We start from the raw sequence: 22,267 nt of genomic DNA on the forward strand, positions 1-22,267 counted from the left end.
TCCCCAATCCCGAGGTCGTCAGCTGCCACCCCTCACCCAAACAATGGAGGTCGGTGAGCCAGGGCTGCCGCCATCGTCAGCCAAACCTGCCGCCCATGATCAATTTGGGTTCCTCTCCCTTAACCTGAGGGGTTACTGCAGCCCCCGCCATCCTGATCCTCCCCAGCCCCTCCCTTTTGTGGGACAGCCTCATACCCTACCTCACAGGGAGCCGGGAGAAAGGTCTCCTCCACTTCCTGCCACCACCTGCAAACCCTGTGGCACCTCACTCCTTCCTCCCTCCCCTTGGGCCCTTCAGAGAAGGTGAGGCCTCCTTCAGGTTGAGCCCGCCTCCCCCTCCTCCAGGGTCCCTCCCTCAATCCTCCACCCCTCCTTCCCAAGTATAGATATAAAGGTGCCCAAATCACACACATCCTTTAACAAGCACCAAAACATAATGTCCTTTTATGGGGGGATGGGTACTCCATGCCCTGCAGCACGGTCCACAGAAGAGTCTCTGGCCAGACCTCGGCCCGCACACACTCAGCCAGCATCACCGGGACCTGTGTCCCAGAGCCTTCCACGGACTGCCGGCATGGGGGCCTCAGTGAGGGCCACATCACAATTTGCTTTCACTCTCAAACCCTCTCCCGATGTGACAGCAACCCACTAAGTCAGGCAAAACATGAATTGCAATTCCTGAGAGCCAGGGGACAAGGACTACACAGCAGGTCACTGGGGCACCCGGGCTCTTGCTGAGGCATCCACCTCCCAGATGTGCCGCCCCTTCTACACAAGCAAACCCCTCAGCCGCCCCATGGAAGCCAGAATCCGGGGCCGTTAGTAGTTGCAGCAAATGATCCAGAGGCAGCCCATGGAACTGCCTTTTTCTAGTATTGTTCTCTTCACCCCAGCCAGGCCTTCCCAGGGCCCCCAGGCCCCCAGGGTGCACTACTAAGTGGGCAGTGGGACCAGCTGGGTGCGAACCTTACCACAGACACAGCGCCATGCACTGTGCACACACACGGACAAAAGACAGGCCTCTGCCATGCACAGAAATGAACACACATAGAGACAGACACAAAGAGACAGGGACACACAAGACATAAACAAACAAAGTGTGATAATTATACAGTCGTGCGCTGTGAAGCAGGAACACAGAGCACAGGGTCACACAGCAGCAGAAAGAGGGAAACTGAGGTCTATGCACTGCGGCAGTCACATTCCAAGTCACCTCGGCAGTCACACAGTCGCGCTTCCCCATCCATCCCAGAGCTACGCAGTTCCTGCCTTCCATGCACTCCCCCTCCACCTCCCCACTCCCCCAGATACCCGGGAACACCTGCATCACAAACACACGCTTTCCCCTCCTGTGCCCCAGGTAGGCACCCACCCCCACCCTCCCTCAGAGGCCTGTGCTTCACGCAAGGGCACAGCCAGCCCCAAGCCACCGCCAAGCCCAGATACAACTCCACGCTTACTCCTGCCCCTTCCCCCCCCACCCCACACTCCCGTCCTTCTCCCTCCTAAGGCTGGTCCAAGAGGGAAACAAAAGCCCAGCATCCCCCTCCTCTCTCTCCCACTTGCCTCTCCCCTCCCCCCTGGAGTCCAGCCCCTTTGTCCTACTGCAGCTGAGCCCGGGCGGCAGGAGCACTGGAGCCGGGTCGCCAGGGGCGAGGGTGCAGGCACTGGCCGGAGTGGCCTGGGCACCTCACAGCTGCTGCAGAGCACCTAGGAGAGGGCGTGGCCAGGTATGCACCAGGTAACTCCAGGGCGGGGCTCAGGGCTTCTCCAGCTGAGCGGTGGTGGCAAGTGTGTTTGGGGTGGGGGGGATGAAAAAAAGAGAGGATGTAGCACGTGCAAATCAACTTTTTAGGGGCTGGGTTCCTTGGTTGTGTCAGAACCCTCGGCTTTAGGTGCCTTTCCCTTCTTAGAGTCTCAGCCCGGATGGGAGAATGCCCGAGCGAGCCCAGCTGGGAATCCCTACCTTCCATGTTCCAAATGAGTGTACCTGGGCCCCCAGACTGAGAATCCTTGGGATGAAAACTGCGGGGCCACAGCACCCAGAGTGGCAGACAGCAGCAGAATGAGTAAGTTCTGTACTTCTCAGGGACAGGTCAACCCTTTCCTAAGGCAGCCTCTTTTGCCATGGGACTTCTCCCTGCAGAGGAAATCTGCCCCCTTAGATCTCAGCTCAGAGGGTGGCTGTTTTCTCCACCAGCCGAGGACAGTCAGACTGGGGGTGGCATGCCCTAGGGACCTGTCTCGCCTCCCTCCTCTGGTCCTGGGTTGTTCCTCAGATGCTCCCATCCTGGCAAGGGTGGCAGAGTGCTGGAGCCCGCAGCCAGGTGGGTTAACAGCCCAAGCAAAGTAGTTAACTTCCCCAGGGCCCTGCCCACTGGGAAGCTCGTCTCCCTGTGATGCTGAGACAGGAGACCATGTGAAAGCTGAGCTGACACTGGGCAGGGTCACGTCAGCCCTTCAGGGCAGAGTGGTCTGCAGAGGGGGCAGAGAAGGTGGGACCGGCGGGATGGAGGCTCACTCCCCAGAGTAAGCTGCCACAGAAAGGAGTGAGCTTGCTGTCACTGGAGGTGTGCAAGCAGAGGCTCTACGTTCATAACCAGCATGTTAAACCAGCATGTTAAACCTTTCAGCTTGTAGAGTGCTTTCCCAAACACCTCTCCTCTAATCCTTCAGAAGCAGACTTCTAAAAGGGAAGTTCCCTCTGTGTGCTTGTTTCCTCGTGACAAACAAAAATCTGTCTTAAAAATGCGGTCAGGGATGTTGTGAGGGTCAAGTGAAATTCTGTATATAAAAGCAACTGGCATGCTTGGTGTTTTCCCTTTCTCTTGATGAAAAACAATCAAAAGGGAACATTTATTGAGTTTGTTCTATGTACCCAGAACTTTTCATATATTCCATTTTATAGTCACAATAACCCCCTGAGATAGGCAATACGATCCCCATTTTATAGGTGAAGAAACTGAAGCTAATGCAAAGGGACTTGCTGCAGGTCACACAGTGAATCACTGGTAGAAGCAGGATTAGAGGCCAGATCTGTCCTTAGAGTCCAGTTCTTCCACTTCCCCACAGTACCTCCTTCAGATGACCAAGAGAACTCACTAGAGAGAGAGACAACCTCCTTCTGGGTCTGGGCACAGGCTGTTTTCTCTGCTAGAGTCTTCCACTCCCTTCCCTTCACCTACATAATTCTACCCATCTTTCTCTACTCAGTATAAAGGTACCTTCCCTGGGGACCCTTCCCTCACCCCTAACTGGGTTTAGTGCCCCTTTTATGAACTCCCTAATGCTTTGTACTTCCCCCATGGGAGCCCTGTCAATTTGTCAGCTCCAGGAAGGCAGGGTCTGACTGTTTTGTTTACTGCCTGGCACAAAGAAGGCCCACAATAAGTATTTGTTAAATACATTTCCTTGACCTTAAATGGGTATTAATGGAGCATCTGCTACAGGCCAGACCCTGCACTGTCCAGGAGGAAGGAGAGCTATTAAATAGAGTGGTCACAGAAGACCTCTCCAAAAGGTGACAGATTTCCAATTGCTCCTCCAGATCCACTTCCCACCTCCCTTACCTTCTGCTTTGTGCCCAGGGGAGGCTGACCCTCATCAATGGGCTCCCCTCCTCTCTAGATTCCCTAGGGCTTGGCCAATGGGAAGCACCAACAGGAAATCACTAGAGACAGGGTGGAGTGATGAGAGGGAGGTAGAGTTATGATGCCCTTCCTCTGCATCTCTGTGGGATGAACGGAATTCCTTGACCAAAGGCTCCTTTCAGTTGTCCTTCCCTGTATAGTTATTTTGTCCAGGTCCTAGTAACCTCCCTGCCCTAGCCCCTTCAGTCTCTGGAGCAGTGAAGGCTCTCTGCTGTTGCTAGTCACGTGGTACTGCTCTATTCCCTTTCAGAGACCCTAAACATTAACTACATCTTTGTAAATCATTCCATTATTAGACTCTCCTCAAATTACCGTATTTGAGAGCCGCCATCTGTGCCTCGTGATACCGACAGGAAAAACTTAGCAAGTTTTAAGAAAGGAAAGGGTTGTATGGCCGACGTGCGCAACCGAGAGAACGATACAGTCCACAAAGCAGGGGCTAACACGAAATAGGCAGGGGCTAGATCAACGTAGCCATGTGGACGGGTGGATGGAAAGATTAGTTGAATGAATGAATGAAAGCACACATGTATACGTGCATGCATTCAAGAATGAGAAAACAAGTTAAAGAAGGAACGAAAGAACGGGATGTGCTGTGAGCCACACCCAGCGAGGTGAATTTCCCAACGCTATCTGAACTCTCTATTCGGCAGGATGCTGGAGGACCCCGAGCCCGAAGAGTTGGAGCCAGACTCCGAGGCACCGTGCGCGGGAACGTGCCACGCACAGCGCGTCCTGCAGACCCTCAATGCATACCTGCGAAACGGCGCTCTCACCGACGTGGTGCTGCGCGCCGGCGGCCGCGACTTCTCCTGCCACCGCGCCGCGCTCAGCGCCGGCAGCGCCTACTTCCGCAGTCTGTTTGCGGCCGCGCGACAGGAGCGCGGCCCAGCCATGGTGCCCGTGGCACCGGAGAGGCCGGACGCCGGACCAGGCTCAGGGCCCGCGGGGGCGGCGGCGGCCGCAGCGCTGGCGGTGGTGCTCGACGACGTGTACGGCGCGGGCGTGCGGCTGCGCGCGGAGGACGAGGCGGCCGCGGTGCTGGCACTGGCCGAGCGGCTGGGCGTGGCGGGCCTGCGCGAGGCCTGCGTGCGCTTCCTCGAGGGCCGCCTGCGCCCGCCAATAGCCTCGCGTTGCGCCGCGGAGCGGCCGCTTCCTCGCTCGCCTCTCTGGCGGAGCGCTGCAGCCGTGTGCTGCGCCAGGCCTTCTCCGAGGTGGCGCAGCACCCCGACTTCCTGGAGCTGCCGCCTGACGAGGTGGCAGCGCTGCTGGCCGACCCGGCGCTGGGAGTGGCGCGGGAGGAGGCGGTGTTCGAGGCGGCCATGCACTGGGTGCGCCACGCCGCGCCGGCACGCCGCGGGCAGCTGCGGCAGCTGCTGGAGCTTGTGTGTTTGCCGCTGCTGGCGCCAGCCTATTTCCTGGAGAAGGTGGAGGCTGACGAGCTGCTGCAGGCCTGTGGCGAGTGCCGCCCGCTGCTGTTCAAGGCCCGCGCCTGCTTCATAGTGGGCCGTGAGGCCGGTGCGCTGCGGGCCCGGCCGCGGAGGTACATCCCGCTACCGCTTGCCTCCTGCCTTCTGTTATTCCCACGTTTTTTACCCATTCACTCCTTCATCATCCCTCATCCAGTCACCTAATTGTGCCTCTTGAATGATTTGTGAATGAATTAGATAGGAAACCAGTGGCCAACAGGTTTGGAAATGATGGGGTCAGAAGTCTGAGGAGTCAGTAAGAGGAAAGGGCACTTCACTGGAAGGGGAAGTGGCTCGGTTCAATGAAAATAGATGGATTTAAGAGATAGATATAGGAGGAGGGGGCAACAGAATTAGTAGTCACGTTGGATATCAGTAAAGTGAGGAGAACAGGTTAGAGTCAAACAGACCTTGAATCCCAGATCTCTCGCTTACTGGCTGCATGACTTTGGGCAAACCAGAGTCTATGACCCTCAATTTCCCCTTGTGTAAAAGGAATAAAAAGGAATAAGCCCTACCTACTAGCACTATCATAAGGATGAAAGAAACAATTTTTCTAAGTTGGAGTAAGGGCTCTGTAAAAATTCTTTTCCTGTAACTTAGAGGTCAGTAGGAAAAAGATTAGGCACCCTCTTCCCATCAGTAGCCAGAGAGAAGCAGAAGGCACGGAAGGGCAGCAGAATCCTACAGCGTGGTCAGTGAAAAGGTGGGAAGGGGCCACAACTTGGGTATGTATCAACGGGCATTGGGCTTATCCCCACTCCAGATTCATGAACTTAGCTGAAGTGATCGTGGTCATCGGCGGCTGCGACCACAAGGGACTCCTGAAGCTGCCCTTCGCCAATGCCTACCACCCAGGAAGCCGACGCTGGACCCCGCTGCCCAGTCTGCCCAGCTACACGCGCTCAGAATTTGCAGCTTGTGCCCTCCGCAATGATGTCTACGTCTCTGGTGAGGGCGGGGCTGCAGCAGGAGCCCCGGGGCATTGGTTCACGCCACCGCACTTCTTTCCACACTCATTGTTCTTTCCTCCAGCTGGAAGGCAGAATTACAACTGTAAATTTCTTGACACGGTGTTTTTTAAAGTTATTGGCTAAAGTGTTTTATCCCTAGTGATATCTCTGAGACACAATCCCCGGTGTGGCTGCGTCCTTTATTCAGCTATGTCAGCTTCAATTCATATTAACTTTAATCACTTCATTTTCTCTAGCCCACTTTATGCTGGATATTATGCTAAGTGGCTTGCATTCATCCTCTCATCTAATAACCCCTACAACCCTAATTAAGTATGGATTTTTTGTCCCTCTTCTACAGATGAGAAAATAGGCTTAATGAGGTTAAGAATTTCTCCCTTTCTCAAAAATGGTAAAGCTAGGATAGGAAAGCAGATCTGTTTGATGCCAACAAACTATGCACTCCCAAAGTTTCAGGTCAGGGAGACAGAGACAGATAAATAAAACATAGTCTTTGCCTAATTTAGGGAGTCAGGTGGAGAGACTCAATTTGACCATCAGGAAGATGTGAACTCTCAAGAGTCCCCAACTGACCTGGAAGCATAGGAAAGGATCAGTTAAATCCCACTCAAGGAATCTGGCCCACCTTCATGGAAGGGGTAACTTGTCAGATAATACCTGAAGGGAAGTCACAGGGAACAACAGAGGCAAAAGCATGTAGTCACAAACATGCAGAAAGGTTCCTGGCACTCAGGGGCTTGGAAGCACAGGCTGAGTGTATCTGGGAGAGATGGTGAAGCTTGTGCAGTTGAAGCAGGGAGATGAGCTGGAGAGGCCCCAGAGACAATCTAGGCTACATCTTACCATTGGACAGCCTACCCAAGGTCACCAGTGGTCTCTGAATGACTATGCAAGGCCTCTGCTTGGTGCCATTGACAATACACAGAGTCAGGGGCTACAGATTTTGGTTTCTGGCTGAGAGATGTAGACAGGGATTGTTCCTGGGAAGGCTGCTTCTGAGAGGCGAGTCCCTTGTTCAGGAACCAAAGAGCAGCCAGACACAGGGAGAAGGAGTCCACAGCATACAGACATCCCTAGCGCCTGGCCCATGGGGTGGATTATTTTATTCACCAGCACCAATGCTGGGCTTGGGGGACAGAAGCTCTGATTCTGTTACTTTCTGGCAATGAAAGGGCATGTGACCTCAGCAAATCATTTCTGGTCTCTAATCTCCCTCTGAGTTTCCTGTCTCTAAACTGGGTATAATAATCCCAACACCTCATGGAGGGATGAAAACAGAAATGAAATCATGAATGTGAAGGCAAAAAGGAAGTAGGTTTATGGGTTCCCCCACCCATCCAAATGCAGGAGGCGCTGCTTTCCCCCTCCTTCTCCACACTCCCCTCACATTTCTGACGCTGGTCTTGCATGCCTATCACATACTTTCCTTTGGTAGAGTTCTAGGTACCCATGTTTTTGCTTCCTTGAGTGGAGAGTCTGGCGAGACTACAACCACAACGCACCCATGGAAATCAGCTCTTTCTCCTTCAATCTGTCAGGCTCTCCCCTCAAGAGTCCCTGCCCATTGTCCTGATACAGACCTTCCCACCACTCACTTAAAGCACACTCTGTAAGTCACCCCAGAGTTTCATAACACCCCAGGAGGAAGCACTCCCTGCTGTCCCGTCTTAACCAGTCCTCTGGATTTGGGGGCCCATATTTCTAGCATTTCACGTGATTGGGAACACTAAAAGGTCTTCGGCAAAAACATCTGCTTTTCTCTTCCTAGGAGGCCATATCAGCGGTCGTGACGTGTGGATGTTTAGCTCCCATCTGAACACCTGGATCAAGGTGGCCTCACTGCACAAGGGCAGGTGGAGGCACAAGATGGCAGTTGTGCAGGGGCAGGTAGGGATGCACTGTGGCTGCTGCCCTGAGGCCCAAGGTGCAAAGCAAATATGCACATCCAAGGGGAAGGCCCTCTAAGACCTCCTATTTTGTAAGAAGGGATCAGAGGCCCCAAATAAGAAAGGAACTTGCCCAAGGACACATAATGCTAATTATAGAAATAACAGCAGTTTCTGTAATAGTGCAGCCTAGTGGTCAAGGGTGTGGGCTCTGGGACCCAACAGCTGAAGTCTGAATTTTGGCTCTGCCACTTAAAAAAAAATCCCACCATCCCCCTTGCTAATTATTTTTGTAAGCTACATCCTGATTTCAGAGAATCGATTAAGTCAGGAGGTAAACAATAAATTACTAGCTATTATTATTAGACTTGATGCTGATATTTTACAGGGTTAATCTGCATTCATTACCCATCTCCTGACCGGTTACACCAGAAGAAACTGCTCAGGGAGGTTCAGTAACTTGTGGAGGTCGTATGGGAGGTGGCAGCGCTGGGTTGGCCCCCGGGTCTGTGTGGGCCCTCACTGGAGTGCAGATACAGCCCACAGCTGTGGAGCCTGGACCCAAACGGCCCTTGACTGCAGGCACCCCGCCACAGTGCTCAGTCGTAGTTGTATGCGGTGGGAGGCTTCGATGGCCTGCAGCGCCTGCGCAGTGTGGAGCACTATGACCATTTCTCCAACACCTGGGCTGCCTCGGCGCCCCTCCCGGAGGCCGTGAGCTCAACCGCAGTGGCGCTGGGCGTGGGCCAGCTCTACAGGATCAGGGGTGCGGGCCAGGACGGTGTCAACACCGACAAGGTGGGCGCAGGCCCCGGGACGCCAGGAATCCCCGGGGGCGGAGAGGACCCTGAAGGTTGCCAGAAACTGGCTGGGCCTAGTGTAGACCAGGTGCCGATTTGGGTACTGTCGTGTTCTCGTCCATTTTCTCCCTTAATCCTGTCGTCCCCATGTTTCAGGTGTGGAATTGAATTCCGAGAGGACCCCCAAGGTCACACAGTGAGTCAGCAGCACAGCTGGACTAGAGTGTTTGTGCTGCTGCCATATGGGTTTCACAGATTGTAAAGATTAACTGAGGGGAGGGGTGGGATTAGTTAAAATGGTTTTCCTCCATTCAAAACACAATATACTCAGTATTGAAAACTTAAAGTAGTGAAAGGAAAACCACCCATCATCTCACCACCTAAAGAATAACTGCTATTAATACTTGGTCCATTGCCTTTCAATCTTCTGAATCAACTTTTGCTTTTCCATTTTAGTTTTATATATTTATGTTCTTACAGATAGTAAAACTTTGCGTTCTTTTTATTCTTCACATTTAAGTATGAGCATTTTCCACATATTGAGAAACTCCTCACACCACCATTTCAGTTTCTATGTTTAAATTAATCCTTGTCATGGCAGTTTCCTCCTGCCCCTTGTCACTTCAAAGCATTGTGGTCCTGGAATCTGAATCTTGCCCAGAGTCCTTACCTCTCCTTACTCCTTAACCCTGTCTATTCCTTCAGCAAACCGTGTTGGCAGGTAGTATGAGGCCTGTCCCATTAACGCGGCCCCCACAGCCGTGATTTGCTGTGTGTTCTGAGGGTCTCCAAGGACACAGTTGAGGAAACAGGGAGTGAAGGTGAGCCAGCCTCGTGCTGAGGTGCAGTAGGAGCCCTTGGAGGTTGTGAAGGGCAGTGTGAACATCTGCGGCTGGGAGGCCTGTGGGCAGTTATAGGAATGTAGGGAAATCTAGCTGAAGGCTGGTCATGACCTCAGAGCACCGGGAAGAGAGGAAGGTTGACATTCTATGAAGCCAGGAATCTGTCTCCATGACCTGCTCAGAGAACCCTCTATAGCACTGGTCAGACGGTACCTCCATCCCCTGAGATGCACACATCTCCAAGCTTGGCATAAGGTGCTCAGATGATTAATCTTATATGAAGCAGACTGTTCTCCATGAAAGGAGATGGAGAACCTGAGGAGGTGTTAAGGAGGCGGTGGCATTGAGCTGGGCCTTGAAAAGAGGCTTTCAACAAAGGAGTCCAGGGGCTGGGGACAGAAAGTGGGCTTAGACTGAGAGTGCTGGCAGACAGGAATGGTGGGTCAGTCTCCTCTACCCTCCCAGATGCTGGCTCAGGCCTTGTAGACATCAACGAATGTGTTCAATGAATTCCCCCCATAGAGGTGTAGGCACAGGGCAGGTTGGGGGATGAGACTTGACCACCGTTCTCCCACCCCTCAGGTGCAGTGCTTTGACCCCAAGGAGGACTGGTGGAGCCTGCGGTCACCAGCACCCTTTTCACAGCGGTGTCTCGAGGCTGTCTCCTTCGAGGATACCATCTATGTGGTAGGGGGCCTTATGAACAAAATCTTCACCTACAAACCTGGCACAGATGTCTGGGGAGAGTCAGCTGTCCTCCCCAGCCCTGTGGTAAGTAGAGGCTCCTTGGTACCATCCCTGGCACTGGTTCCCACACTCCTAGGGTGCCTGAATCTTGGAGGCAGTGAGCCTTGTGACTGTCTCCATGCTGGGTGTTTTTACACAGTTCTCTAGTTCTGTCCTCACAATGATAGCCAACCAGATAACACATTTGTTCACATTCATAGGTGAGGTAAGGCCCAGGTCTAAGGTCTATGCAAAGGCAGAGCCTAGAACCTCAGTTCCAAATGTAGCTTTATGTATGGGGTTTGGGCTAAATGACCCTGTGATCTCTCCTCACCCTAAAGGCTACCCGCTGGTAACCCCCTGTAGGGAGTTGGGGAAGGAACTCTCAGAGTTCCCCTGTCCTTGTGATGTCAGAGAGGGGAGGCCCAGGCCCCCTTGGCAGCCCTCCACTCCTTCTATCCCCTTCTCCTGAAATTCCAAAAAGCCTATTTAGGAATGTGGTTGGATTGGCAGTCCTTTCAATTCTAACCTTTGGTGATCCTAGGAGCCTGAGATCCTGAGATGGTAGAGGTTGTTATTGTTACTAGAGTGTTTACTGTGTACCTGGCACTATGTAAAATGCTTTACATGCTTAACCCCATTAACTGCCAAGGAAATGCTATGGATTATTCTTCTCATTTTTCAGATGGGGAAACTGAGGCCCAGAGAGGCTAAGTGACTTTCTAAAGCCATTCACTTAGTAAGAGGTTAAAGCCAGACCTTGACCTCAGATCTGTCCAATTTCTTGCCTCCCTGGCAATCCAGATTGGATATTCTGTGGGTCAAGTTTCTATTATCTGGCCATGGCCAACTAGGGACAGGGAGTCCCAGGCTAGACCTCACAGTTGACTGTCTTTCTGTTGTTCATCCAGGAGAGCTGTGGCATGACTTTGTGTGATGGGAAGGTCCACATCCTTGGTGGGAGGGATGATTGTGGGGAAAGCACTGATAGTGTTTTCATCTTCGACCCCAGCAGTGGACAGCTGGAGACCCAGGAATCTTTGCAGTGCTGTACCAGCTCTCATGGCTGCGTCACCATTGTCCAGAGCCTGGGGAGGTGACTTGGACGACCTGAGTCAGGAGGCAGAAATGGCAAGAGGACTGAGGTGCCCCTCTCTACCCCCATCATGGCACTGCCATGTAAATAGTCTGTATTTATTGCCCCCTTTTTGTGTTCAAATAAATCCTTGTTTAAGGGTTGTGTTCCAGCTCAAGTCTGCTTTGTCTGGAGAAGCAATACCCAACAGCTGCTCCCTGCTTTTACTCTTCAAGAGCATTTCCAAGCATCATCTCATTTATCTTTATAAGGATATTGTGGGCATATAAAAAAATTCCAAAATATTTCATGCATAAAATAATTACATAGATAAACATATGTGTGTGTGTGTGTGTGTGTGTGCATGTGTGTGTGTGTGCGTGTGTGTGTATACATGTTTTAGTATGGCTTAATAGTAAAATAAATATCTATGTTCCCACCACCTATCTTAAGAGCATTTCGAATGCCCTGTAGATCCCTGTGTGTCCATTCCCAAACACACCCTGTCCCATGCTCCTCCCACTGGTAATCAACTACCCTTACATTTGAGATTATCGGTGCTTTTTTCTTTTTTTTAGTGAGTTATTAATATCCCAGTTTTATAGATAAGAAACTGCCTTAAAAAATGAAAAGAATAGTCCAAAGCCACATATTTCATAAGTGGAAGAGTCTATGGCTCTTCCAATTTCACAAAACTTCAGAATCTATGAGGCACTTCCAGTGAGGATTGCTCTGTAAACCACCATCTCTGATCCAAACACCAAGTAATGACAGATAAGCAAAGAAACACAGAGAACTAGAAAGACAAAGACATATGCTAGTAAACAAGCAAATGTGCCCAAAGACCAGAAACAAAAGAACTACAAAACCATGGGAAATAAAGGGACAGCAAAACAGGTTCAAACAAGCCTTGCTGCTAGAAGCCAGGGCTGAGGTGGGGTTCTCCAACTCGTGAAAGAGGGTGAAACAAACAGAACAAGAACAGTTGTGGAACCCTGAGCAGCCACATCATCAGGGTCATAGCAAGTCCAGGTCTCAGGAAACCCAACCACCCCTACTCTGCACCAGGAACTGTGAAGTGTCTAATGCCCATGAGCCTGATGCCATTATAAACACCCGCTTCTGGCCTGGGATCCCAGAGGGAGCAACATAAAACTGCTGAATAGTGGGGGATGAACTCAGAACAGAAAGCAGTAAGAGAGCCCAGAACAGAAACCCAGCAGTTCAGGTTCCGTGGCTGTGGCTCTGAGGTTAGGACCCAGATGTAGGGCTCCCCCTCATTTGCATTCCGACTGTCTTTTCAAAAGGACCTATCATCTGTTCCTCCCATCTCCCTCGAGCACGAGCCCAGCCCCACACGCTTCCCCATTTCTAAAGCCCCAGACCTTGTCTGTGGGATGTCTCCAGCTGGGGCTGGCCATCAAGGCCCAGCACAAAGGCCCTAGTCCCAACAGAGATCCAATCTGCTGATTAGCCCAGATTAGGGAGCCCATGACCATCTGGACACAATTGATAATAGCAGAAGGGGGAGGATGGGGTGGAGGCCTGGTCCCGCTGAGCCTGTCTACCCACACTCCACAAGTAACTTCCAGGACAAAGCCTAGAGGCTGCCTTCCAGGTAACAGCCCAACTGGAAAAGATGGGGGCAAAACCAGCACAAGCTCTCCCTGAGAAATGGGCATCTCATCCAGCATAGGCACTTCCTATGTCCCAGGCAGAGCTTCATCTCCTGCAAACCAATCCTACTGCCACTGTATCCCCTCAGCTAACCATTCACCAATGTATCAAGCTCCTTTGTGCATGTCTCATTTCCTCCTTTGTCTGGGCAGACCTTACACCTCTCTTCACCCCGACGCCCCTCCCAGAGTTGACCACTCTGTGATGTCCCTTCCTTTTCTGCTGCTCCTCTTCTACACCTGTCTATATATAGTCAAGACTTTTATGTCTTGTCTCTAGTATTCCCTGACACACCCATCAGATGTCGTTTGAGGCAGAAAAGGTGTTTCATCTGTCTCCCAATGTCCAGCACAAGTATCCTACTGAATACACTAAACAGCTTCCTGGATTTCTATCTGATAATACCTGTAAGAGAGGTAGTATTGCCCCCTTTCCAAATGAGGAAACAGCTATGAAGTGACTTGTCCAAGTTCACGTGGCTAGTGTTCAAACCCAGGTCCATCGAGCTCCAAAACCTCCTCTCCCCATGCCTCACCCAAGGTCTACTAATCTGAATGCTAGTGCAAGAAAACAAGCTGGGTGCAACACAGAAGTGTATAAAAGTAGGAGATACCATCTGCTCCATCACAGGAAACCCCAACCTAATGGGTACAATTTTGTCCCTGCCTTTAGGGATCTCTAATCCAATGAGGGGAGACATGTTGCATATCCCTGACAAGTGAAGCTCACAGGAACAAGCAAAAGGTGTTACGTGCTTTAATCTAAAACTACTAGTAAGACTGAGACCATATGTGGGGGGTCTCCCTGGCTCCTAATCAACTGCTCTTTTAACCACCAGCAATCTCCTGAGTGGAAAGCCAGAGCACAATCCTGAGCACTGTTGCCTCCTAAGTTTTGCCATCTTCTCCAGCTGAGGATGTAGACTTACTAACTCTTGGTGTATCAGGATCCACTGGACACAAATTTAGTTTTAGAACTTCTTTTCTGAGCAATTCTATTTGAAAGGGTTGATATTTTATAACTTATTCTTTATGTTCTCCCAAAGACCAAGGAGAAAATTTGTTTTTAAAAAAATTGAATAAAACTCATTCTATCTTATAAATCATATCCATATTTTAAAACTTTTCTGAGACTAAAGCAAGAAATGTTTATTTGGTGCAAAAGTTATATTTTGACTAGTGCATTTCCTAATTTAACATATATGGACAGTTTAATTGAACACCATAAGTACATGGAGCTTTGAATAGGGCATGAGATTTTGTTGGTTTGTTCAGGTTAGTGTGATGCTCCGATAGATTCCAGAGTGATTTGAACAGTGAATAAAAAAGAATTTGCAAAGCCCACTTGGGGGAATGGGGAGAAAGGGGGAAATACTCAAAACCTCCACCTCCCCATTTGGAGTACTCCTGATACACTCACAAGCAGTGGAACAACCAACAGGCCGAGCCCTCAATTTTGGGGTTTGCCCCTATGAAACTTATCCCTGCAAAGGATAGGCTAAACTTAAAATGAGGCCTAAGTGCCACTCCCAGAGAACCTCTTTTGCTGCTCACGTGTGGCCTAAGCCAACACAGCAAGGAAATCACTGCTCTTCTCCCCTCTACGTGGACTTCACTCCCAGGGGTATAAACCTCCCTGGCAACGTGGGACAGAAATCCTGGGATGGGCTGGGACTCGACATCAAGGGACTGAGAAAACCTTCTTGACCAAAAGGGGGAAGAGAAATGAGACAAAATAAAGTATCAGTGGCTGAGAGATTTCAACAGAGCCGAGAGGTTATACTGGAGGTTATTCTTACATATCATATAGATATCCCTTTTAGTTTATGGTGTATTTGTGGCTAGAGGTGAGTACCTGAAACTGTAGAGCTGTGTTCCAGTAGCCATATTTCTTGAAGATGATTGTATAATGAAATAGCTTTCAAATGTGACTGTGATTATGAAATCCCTGTCTGGTGCTCCTTCTAACTAAGTAGGGTATGGACAGATGAGTAAAAAATATGGATAAAAAATAAATAGTAAGAACAAAGATTAAAAGAAATTCAGTAGATTGAAATACTAGTGGTCACAATGAGAGGGTTATAGTATATGTGTTTTTTCTTTAATTTTTTTTTGCTGAAGACAAAATGTTCAAAAAATGATCATGGTGATGAATACAAAACCATATGATAATACTGTGAGCCACTGATTGTATACCATGTATAGAATGTTTGCATGTCAATGTTTGTATGTTAAGGTTTGACAATAAAAATATTTTTAAAAATTCTACCATTTATAAGCATTAATTTATCTTAATATTTTATCTCAGTATGACTGCTGAATCACTATATTGATATTTCTTTTAGTCTCCAGTGTCTTGGAGCAGTTAGAGGAAAAACCTAAAATTGTGGAACTGAAACCTATACCAAACTCTGAAATCTATTTTATAATTGTTTCAATGTACTTTGAAGTTTACTGCTTTTTTATATATATTTCACAATAAAAATGTTTATAGTATTTGGGGAAAAGGATTTTCAGGTATTAGTATAAACATTTGGCTCTGGAGCTTTTGCACAATTCCTTAGCCCTCAGCTTTTTTCCTTTTTAGCCTCTTCCAAGGGAAGTACAGAGAGAGGCAGATAAGGGAAGGATTCACAAAGGCCAACCTCAACTGAATTTTACTGGAATCAGTCACAGGGGTGCAGAGGAAACAGCAGGTACAAAATTCCCAAATGGGGAGTGATGAGCTCTGGAAGCCCATGTTTAGTACTTTTCTCCAAGAGGGCTATAGATGGGATTCAGACAACACAAGGATAGGACTACAATCACTACTGCAGGTGGAGTTCCATCTAGTCTCACAGACCACAAGCTGCTCAGGGTATGGGCCTTTGCCTGGTGCCCTATGTGAGGCTAGAATACGGTTCCTGCAGGCACTGGCAATAGTCAACTTCAGCCAAGAGCCAGGAAGTCTTGAAGGAAAATTGTATCTCAGAATAAATGAGGCCTTCCTCCATCTCATTTATGTCCAGGGAACCACTCAAACGCCTTTAAGGAAGCAGGTGCCCTGTGGCCCAGGCCTGGCTCTAAGAACAAAACCATTTGGCCAAGCAACAAGCATTTTAGATTCTCCCTCCCCACTTAAATCTTGAAAAAAAATGCACAAGACTATAGTGTCTAGGGAGATAATGGAGAATGTAGTTTTTGTGTTCAAATAAATACTGACCAACTCCCTGGAGCACAGTAAGTGCTGCACCAGTAGTTAAAGAGGAATTTAAGAAAAATAACAAAGTCTCAATTGCAATATTGACACAAACAAGATAGGATTAAAATAACATCAATACAAAGGGAGACAAAGAAATGCTTTTGCCAGTTAGCTCCATACTTCAAACATATGGACCTTAACATGTGCTAAACATCACAAATATGATGTACAAACACCATACCTAAGCTTCTGTTGGGCTAGAACCATTGGGTGGTCTAACCCAACAGAACACCCAGTAGGTTGTCTCTGTGGAAGGAGGGAATTGCACCAACCAGATGCATCACCAGCAGGACAACGAGGCCACAGGGTGCACATTTCTTTGTTTTAGCCTCCAAAACATAACAGCTGTCACTAGAAAGTTTCTTCTTTGTGATAAATCAGAATCTAGTTTTCTCCATCAGTTTCACAGAATTTTCAGCTTGTCCCTTACTAGTTTCACCTGAGTAAACTAAAAACACCCCTTATGTAAAATGTAGACACTGACAGAATACTTCAAAACATTGTCATGACAAATGATCTGTAGACAATTTATACTTCAGGAAATGCTTTTTTATACTTCAGTGACACAAGCAATTTCCTTTTACACTTCAGAGATGTTGAGGATTACATGAGAACATACGTAATACACAACACCTAGAACATAGTATTGTCCCAAATACAATGACCACTGTTATTTTCTACATACAATACATATTTCCTTATTTGCCAAGAAAAGTCACCCTGAAAACCTTACTATGTACACCAATATTCATAGTATGACTCACAATACCCATAAAGTGGAAACAACTTAAGTGCCTACCAACAGATGAATGCTCAAACAAAACGTGGTACATACATACAATGGAATATTATTCAGCTGTAAAAAAAATAAAGTTCTGGTACCTGGTACAACACAGAGGGAATCTTGAAGACTTCATGTGTGAAATGAGCCAGACACAATGAACAATTATAACTCCACTAATATGCAATATCTATTAACAGGCAAATTCATAGACAAAGTTGATTAGAGGTTACCAGGGGAGCAGGGAGGTGCAATGGGGAGTTACAATAAATATAACCCGTTTCTGATCCTATAACCCTGAACTACAGATCAGTTAATAAAGATGCTGCCCTGCGAGCAATCAGACTTTACTGTCACCAGATTAACTACCCATTATTTCTCTGGTTAGTTCTGCAAAACGAGGGTTTTTGGGAAAGCACAGAAACATCTTAGCCAGGTGATCCTAAGCACCAATGCTCCCATGGGCCAAAATGACTCTCAGTCTGAACAATGGACATACAGTCCAATCAGGCCATATGCCTTTTTAAAAAGTTTTATTGAAGGTCTTTATAAAGCAATATCCAGGATCCAGATCCAGCTGCCAAGGAAAGCCTGAAACCAAATAAAGCACAACACTGTAAGAAAGGGCAACTTCACCTAAACATCAGGTTCCTTCGTTTATCAAATTGGTATACATTCCCAGTTAGAGCTTTGTTCATTAAGATTAATAAAACCCACACAAAACACCTAAATAAAACAAAAAACCCCAAGTGTTGGACAAGTGTCTTTTAAGGTAGCTGAAGGATGGAGTAACTAAATAGTAGCAAAGAGAAATGTGTCCTTGAAAAATTGGGGCAAATAAGGGATGACAATAAAGGAAAATACCACTTCAAAAAAATAGTAGGACCAGGGCAGGCCACGGTGGCTCAGCAGGTGGGAATGTTTGCCTGCGATGCCAGAGGACCTGGGTTCAATTCCCAGTGCCTGCCCATGTTAAAAAAAAAAATAGCAGGACCAAAGTCAATGCCACTTCCAACAGAATCCTAGGTTAAATGAGGCCCTGGTGTGTTTTCATTTCCTGTTTAATTTTTCAGTATTATTTTTTTCATACCTAGAAACACCAAATAAATGCAAATGTTCTGAACTTTAGATCATTCTTTTCTTTATGTATACAATCAGTAATTCACCATGTCACCACATAGTTGCATACTCATCATCACGATCGTTTCTATGAACAGTTTGCCTCTGCTCAGGAAATGAAATGAAATGAAAACAGGAAAACATTTTGCTGTACCGTATCCCTGACCGCTCCCTGTCGGGGATCACTGACATTTCCAATTAAATTTAGTTTGTCATTTGTTCCCCCCTATGATTTTTTTTCTAAAATTTCTTCGTTAATTAAAAAATTAAGAAACAAATTAAAACATCAACATACATAATCAGTAATTCACAGTATCATCACTTAGTTGCATAGTCATTGTTTCTTAGAACATTTGCATTAATTCAGAGAAAGAAATAAAAGGACAATAGAAAAAGAAATAAAACGAACACAGGAGAGAAAAATAAAAAGAATATACCTTCCATATCCCTTACCCCTCGCTTTCACTGATCACTAGCATTTCAAACTAAATTTATTTTTGCATTTGTTCCAACTATTATTTACTTTTATTCCATATTTTCCACTCCTTTGTTGACAAGGTAGATAAAAGGGGCATCAGACACAAGGTGGTCACAATCACACAGTCACATCGTGAAAACTCTATCATCATACAATCATCTTCCTGAAGCATGGCCACTGGAACACAGCTCTACATTCTCAGGCACTTCCCTCCAGCCTCTCCAGTGAACTCTGCCAGTCATCGTCTTTGTCTTTGGTGGCACCCAGGGGCCTCCCCTCTCTGGGCCGACTCAGCAGGTGAACTCACTGCTCCCCTTCTGCCATGGAGGACCGGCCCCCAAGGGTTGCACATCGCCCTGGAAACATGGGACAGAACTCACAGGCCCAGCCAGTACCCAGCATCAAGGGAATGAGAAAGCCTGCTTGACCCAAAGGGGAAGAGAGAAATGAGACAAGAGAAGGATTCCGTGGCCAAGAGGTTTCAAGGAATCCTGATGTTATCCTGCTGGTGATGCAGAAGCATTCTGGGGACATCCAATTTTCATTCACAGGGGAGTGGAATGGCTGCAGGGTATTACCTGAAACTGCTGAGCCCTGTTCCCCAAGCCTGGACTCTCGACGGTGATCATCGGAAGATTCAGCCTATACAATGGGACTGTGCTCTTGGGAAATCCGTTTTTTGGGGGTTCTTTATTTCTGCATTTTTTTTTCTCTGCTGCATCTTTCCTCCAGGGTATGAAAACGGTGTGGAGAGAGAATCAATACATAACAGAGAGCAGGAAGGGTATAAAGCAGGTTGTGCATTTGTGTATGCCAGTGGTGAATGAGAAGGAGGGAGGGAGGGTATGGCTTGTGTGAAGTCTTTTCTTCCTGGGAGATTTTCTCATCTTCTACAAAATCATCTCCGTCCTAAATCCACAGATGTGCGATGAGACTGCCAGCCATTGATTATCCGTTGATTATCAACCTGGGTGGAATGCACTGGTGTCAATGTTTATGACTGAAATAATTTTCCAAAATCTTACGAGGGAGTGCAGTTGACAGGTAGAGATTTATCCCAGAGTCCCTGCTTTCCCTGAACTGGCACCCTTAGCACATGGGTGGGCAGTCTGCAATCATTCCATTCCTCACTCAGGCTGTACAGGTAATGAACTGTCCATCACCATCCACCGAACCAAGCAACCTGAAAGGAGATGCGATCGGCAGACGGTCTCCCACCCGAGCCGGAACCCTGCCAGACCCTGCTTAGCTTTGCAGCTCAACAGCGAGCATGCACACTGAGCCCATTTAGGAACTGGAGGCCGACGGCCACAGCCGGCATCTCCAAGATGAATTAGAAGTACCTGAGCCCCAAAGGGCAAAATCTCATTAAGATTTGTGTGTTATCAATAATAGAAGTAGTTTGAAAAAAATAGTGACCTTGCTAATTTCTGCATAAATATCATGTGATTTCTAGTTTCTTCTGCAATAAACTGGCTGGATCGTGGCGAGGGGCCCTCCGCAAACTGCTGTCCGGCTCCCGACTGCAGGCCCCGGCTGGCGCCAACCCAGTGCCAGCGTCACCCTCGGTCAAGTTAATAATTGACAACAGTAGCTGGTTTCTCAGAAAATGTGCTTTCTGTTCTTGTTATTTGTGACTGTTCTTATTCTTCATTCTTCTGTATATATATATATATATATATAGCCACCTTTGAAAAGACCTCTCTTGCTGAGCAACTAAAACTAAGTCATTTCATAACCCAGTCCACTACTGTGCTAGTAATAGTGAAGTCAGATGATTCAAAATTTTCCTGATTCTTTTCTCAATGAGATCACATTTTACTTTAGTCAAAGTTTACTGAGGTATGCACTAAATTTCTGCTTATCTTTAGACAAATATTTCCCAATTCAGTAACTTTTAAACAATGAATCTCTGTTACCAATACTAATTTGATTAACTGAATGACAATTGTTTTATTCATGCTCATTGTGCAACTCATAAAATGTCCAACCAGTCTGGTTAATCCTCTAAATTCCTTTACCATAAATTCAGCTCCTGCCCCAATATTCTCGCCTGCCACTCTCTACTAACTATTCTCTTCATCTCATTTTCCCTGCATACATGACTCTTCTGAAAACTTCTCTCTGCCTATGTCACTCCTGGATTACAGCTTATTATGGATGATCCACTGTCTGCAGGATAATGTCTAGGCTCATTAATGCTGCACAGGGTGCTTCATCACAGTTGATCTCTGGCATCTTCACCCAGATCATTTCCCATCATCTAGAACTCCTATGAATACCTTGTACAACACCCTTACTTATAGCCCATAGAGGCCAATAATGAATGATGCCTGAAGGTTTTCCTACTGCTTACCACTACAGAACCTAAATCCTTGTCTACATATTCTCAAGAATCAGGGGCTGCTCCCCAAAACCACCCTCTAAACATATTCTAATCACACACACTCATACACTCATGTACCTTCTCTCCACATGCAAATGCTCACAGCACACAGATATTCCAAATGGATATATAGCTTCTGACAACACACAAATAACAACACATATAGAGTCACTGGACATTTTACCAAGTACCACGCCTCTATATACTATCTAACCATATCAAACATCAATAAAACTCACATGGATCCTGAAATGACCATATACATTTTCATAAGACACAAGCAGTAAAATCATATACACACACAACTTAACACTATACTGAGAACTTGCATACATCTCACAATATCCACACTCTCTACACATATACACAAACACTGCCAATTTACACACACATTCACAAAAAGAGTTACCAGGATGTGAATGTATGGCCCGTGATCATGGGTCCTCTCACATCTCAGTATCAGCATAGAAATCCATATATTGGTGGGAGAGGAAAAATGTGGGCTAGTGGATAGGTTACAGTCACATAAAGTGCATCTTAGCCTCTCAGAGTTGGTTGTTTCAATGGTACATGAAAAAAGAGGAGAAGATAAGCATCTGGAATGATGCATAAAAATTAACTGAAACAAACCCATCTTCAAAAAGAATAGAGTGTTTGGTGGTTTGCAACTGTGTGTAACCCAGAAAGTTGTGCTTTTAAAACTAAACCTTTCCTGTAAGTAAGATATTTTGGTGAAACTACTTAAGTGAAATTTTGATCCACCTTTTTCAGTGTGGGTGTTTTTTCTCATGATACCAATTTTTAAATTATTTTAAAAATATTTTTATTGACATATCTTCTCATGCATATAGTCCATATATGATGTACAATCAATGGCTCATAGCATCATCACATAGTTGTGTATTCATCACCATGAACATTGTTAGAATATTTGCATCACTCCAGAAAAAGAAATAAGAAGAATAAACTCACACATCTCACGCCCCTTGCCCCTCCCTCTCATTGACCAGTTACTATGGGTCTTAATCCCCTTACTGGAGTCCTTTATAAGGGAATGAAATTCAGGCAAAGAGAGGGAAAGCCAGGAAGTAAGAAGCTTAAGGCAGCAAAATGAAAGTATAGCAGGGAGGGGCCAACAGATGTGGCCCTGTGACTTGCCATGTG

At 47.3% G+C, this 22,267-nt stretch overlaps 2 protein-coding genes across 2 annotated transcripts in view; one reads left to right on the top strand and one right to left on the bottom strand.

The window, feature by feature from the left end:
• Window positions 1-4,280: 4,280 nt before the first annotated feature.
• Window positions 4,281-11,587, top strand: LOC143673266 (kelch-like protein 35). Its single transcript, XM_077147565.1, is given in 7 exon segments — window positions 4,281-4,764; window positions 4,767-5,193; window positions 5,886-6,070; window positions 7,862-7,980; window positions 8,589-8,777; window positions 10,204-10,392; window positions 11,259-11,587. Coding segments are annotated over 7 exon segments (1,758 nt in total). The 5' UTR covers window positions 4,281-4,304; the 3' UTR covers window positions 11,448-11,587.
• Window positions 11,588-16,277: 4,690 nt separating this feature from the next.
• Window positions 16,278-22,267, bottom strand: part of LOC143673280 (GREB1-like protein) — a 79,459-nt gene continuing 73,469 nt past the window's right edge. Inside the window, exon 7 of the mRNA XM_077147601.1 lies at window positions 16,278-17,711. The gene's annotated coding sequence lies outside the window, so the exon portion shown is untranslated. The remainder of the gene's footprint in view (window positions 17,712-22,267) is intronic.

Source organism: Tamandua tetradactyla, unplaced genomic scaffold (assembly GCF_023851605.1).
Source record: "Tamandua tetradactyla isolate mTamTet1 unplaced genomic scaffold, mTamTet1.pri scaffold_73_ctg1, whole genome shotgun sequence".
Taxonomy (NCBI): Eukaryota; Metazoa; Chordata; class Mammalia; order Pilosa; family Myrmecophagidae; genus Tamandua; species Tamandua tetradactyla.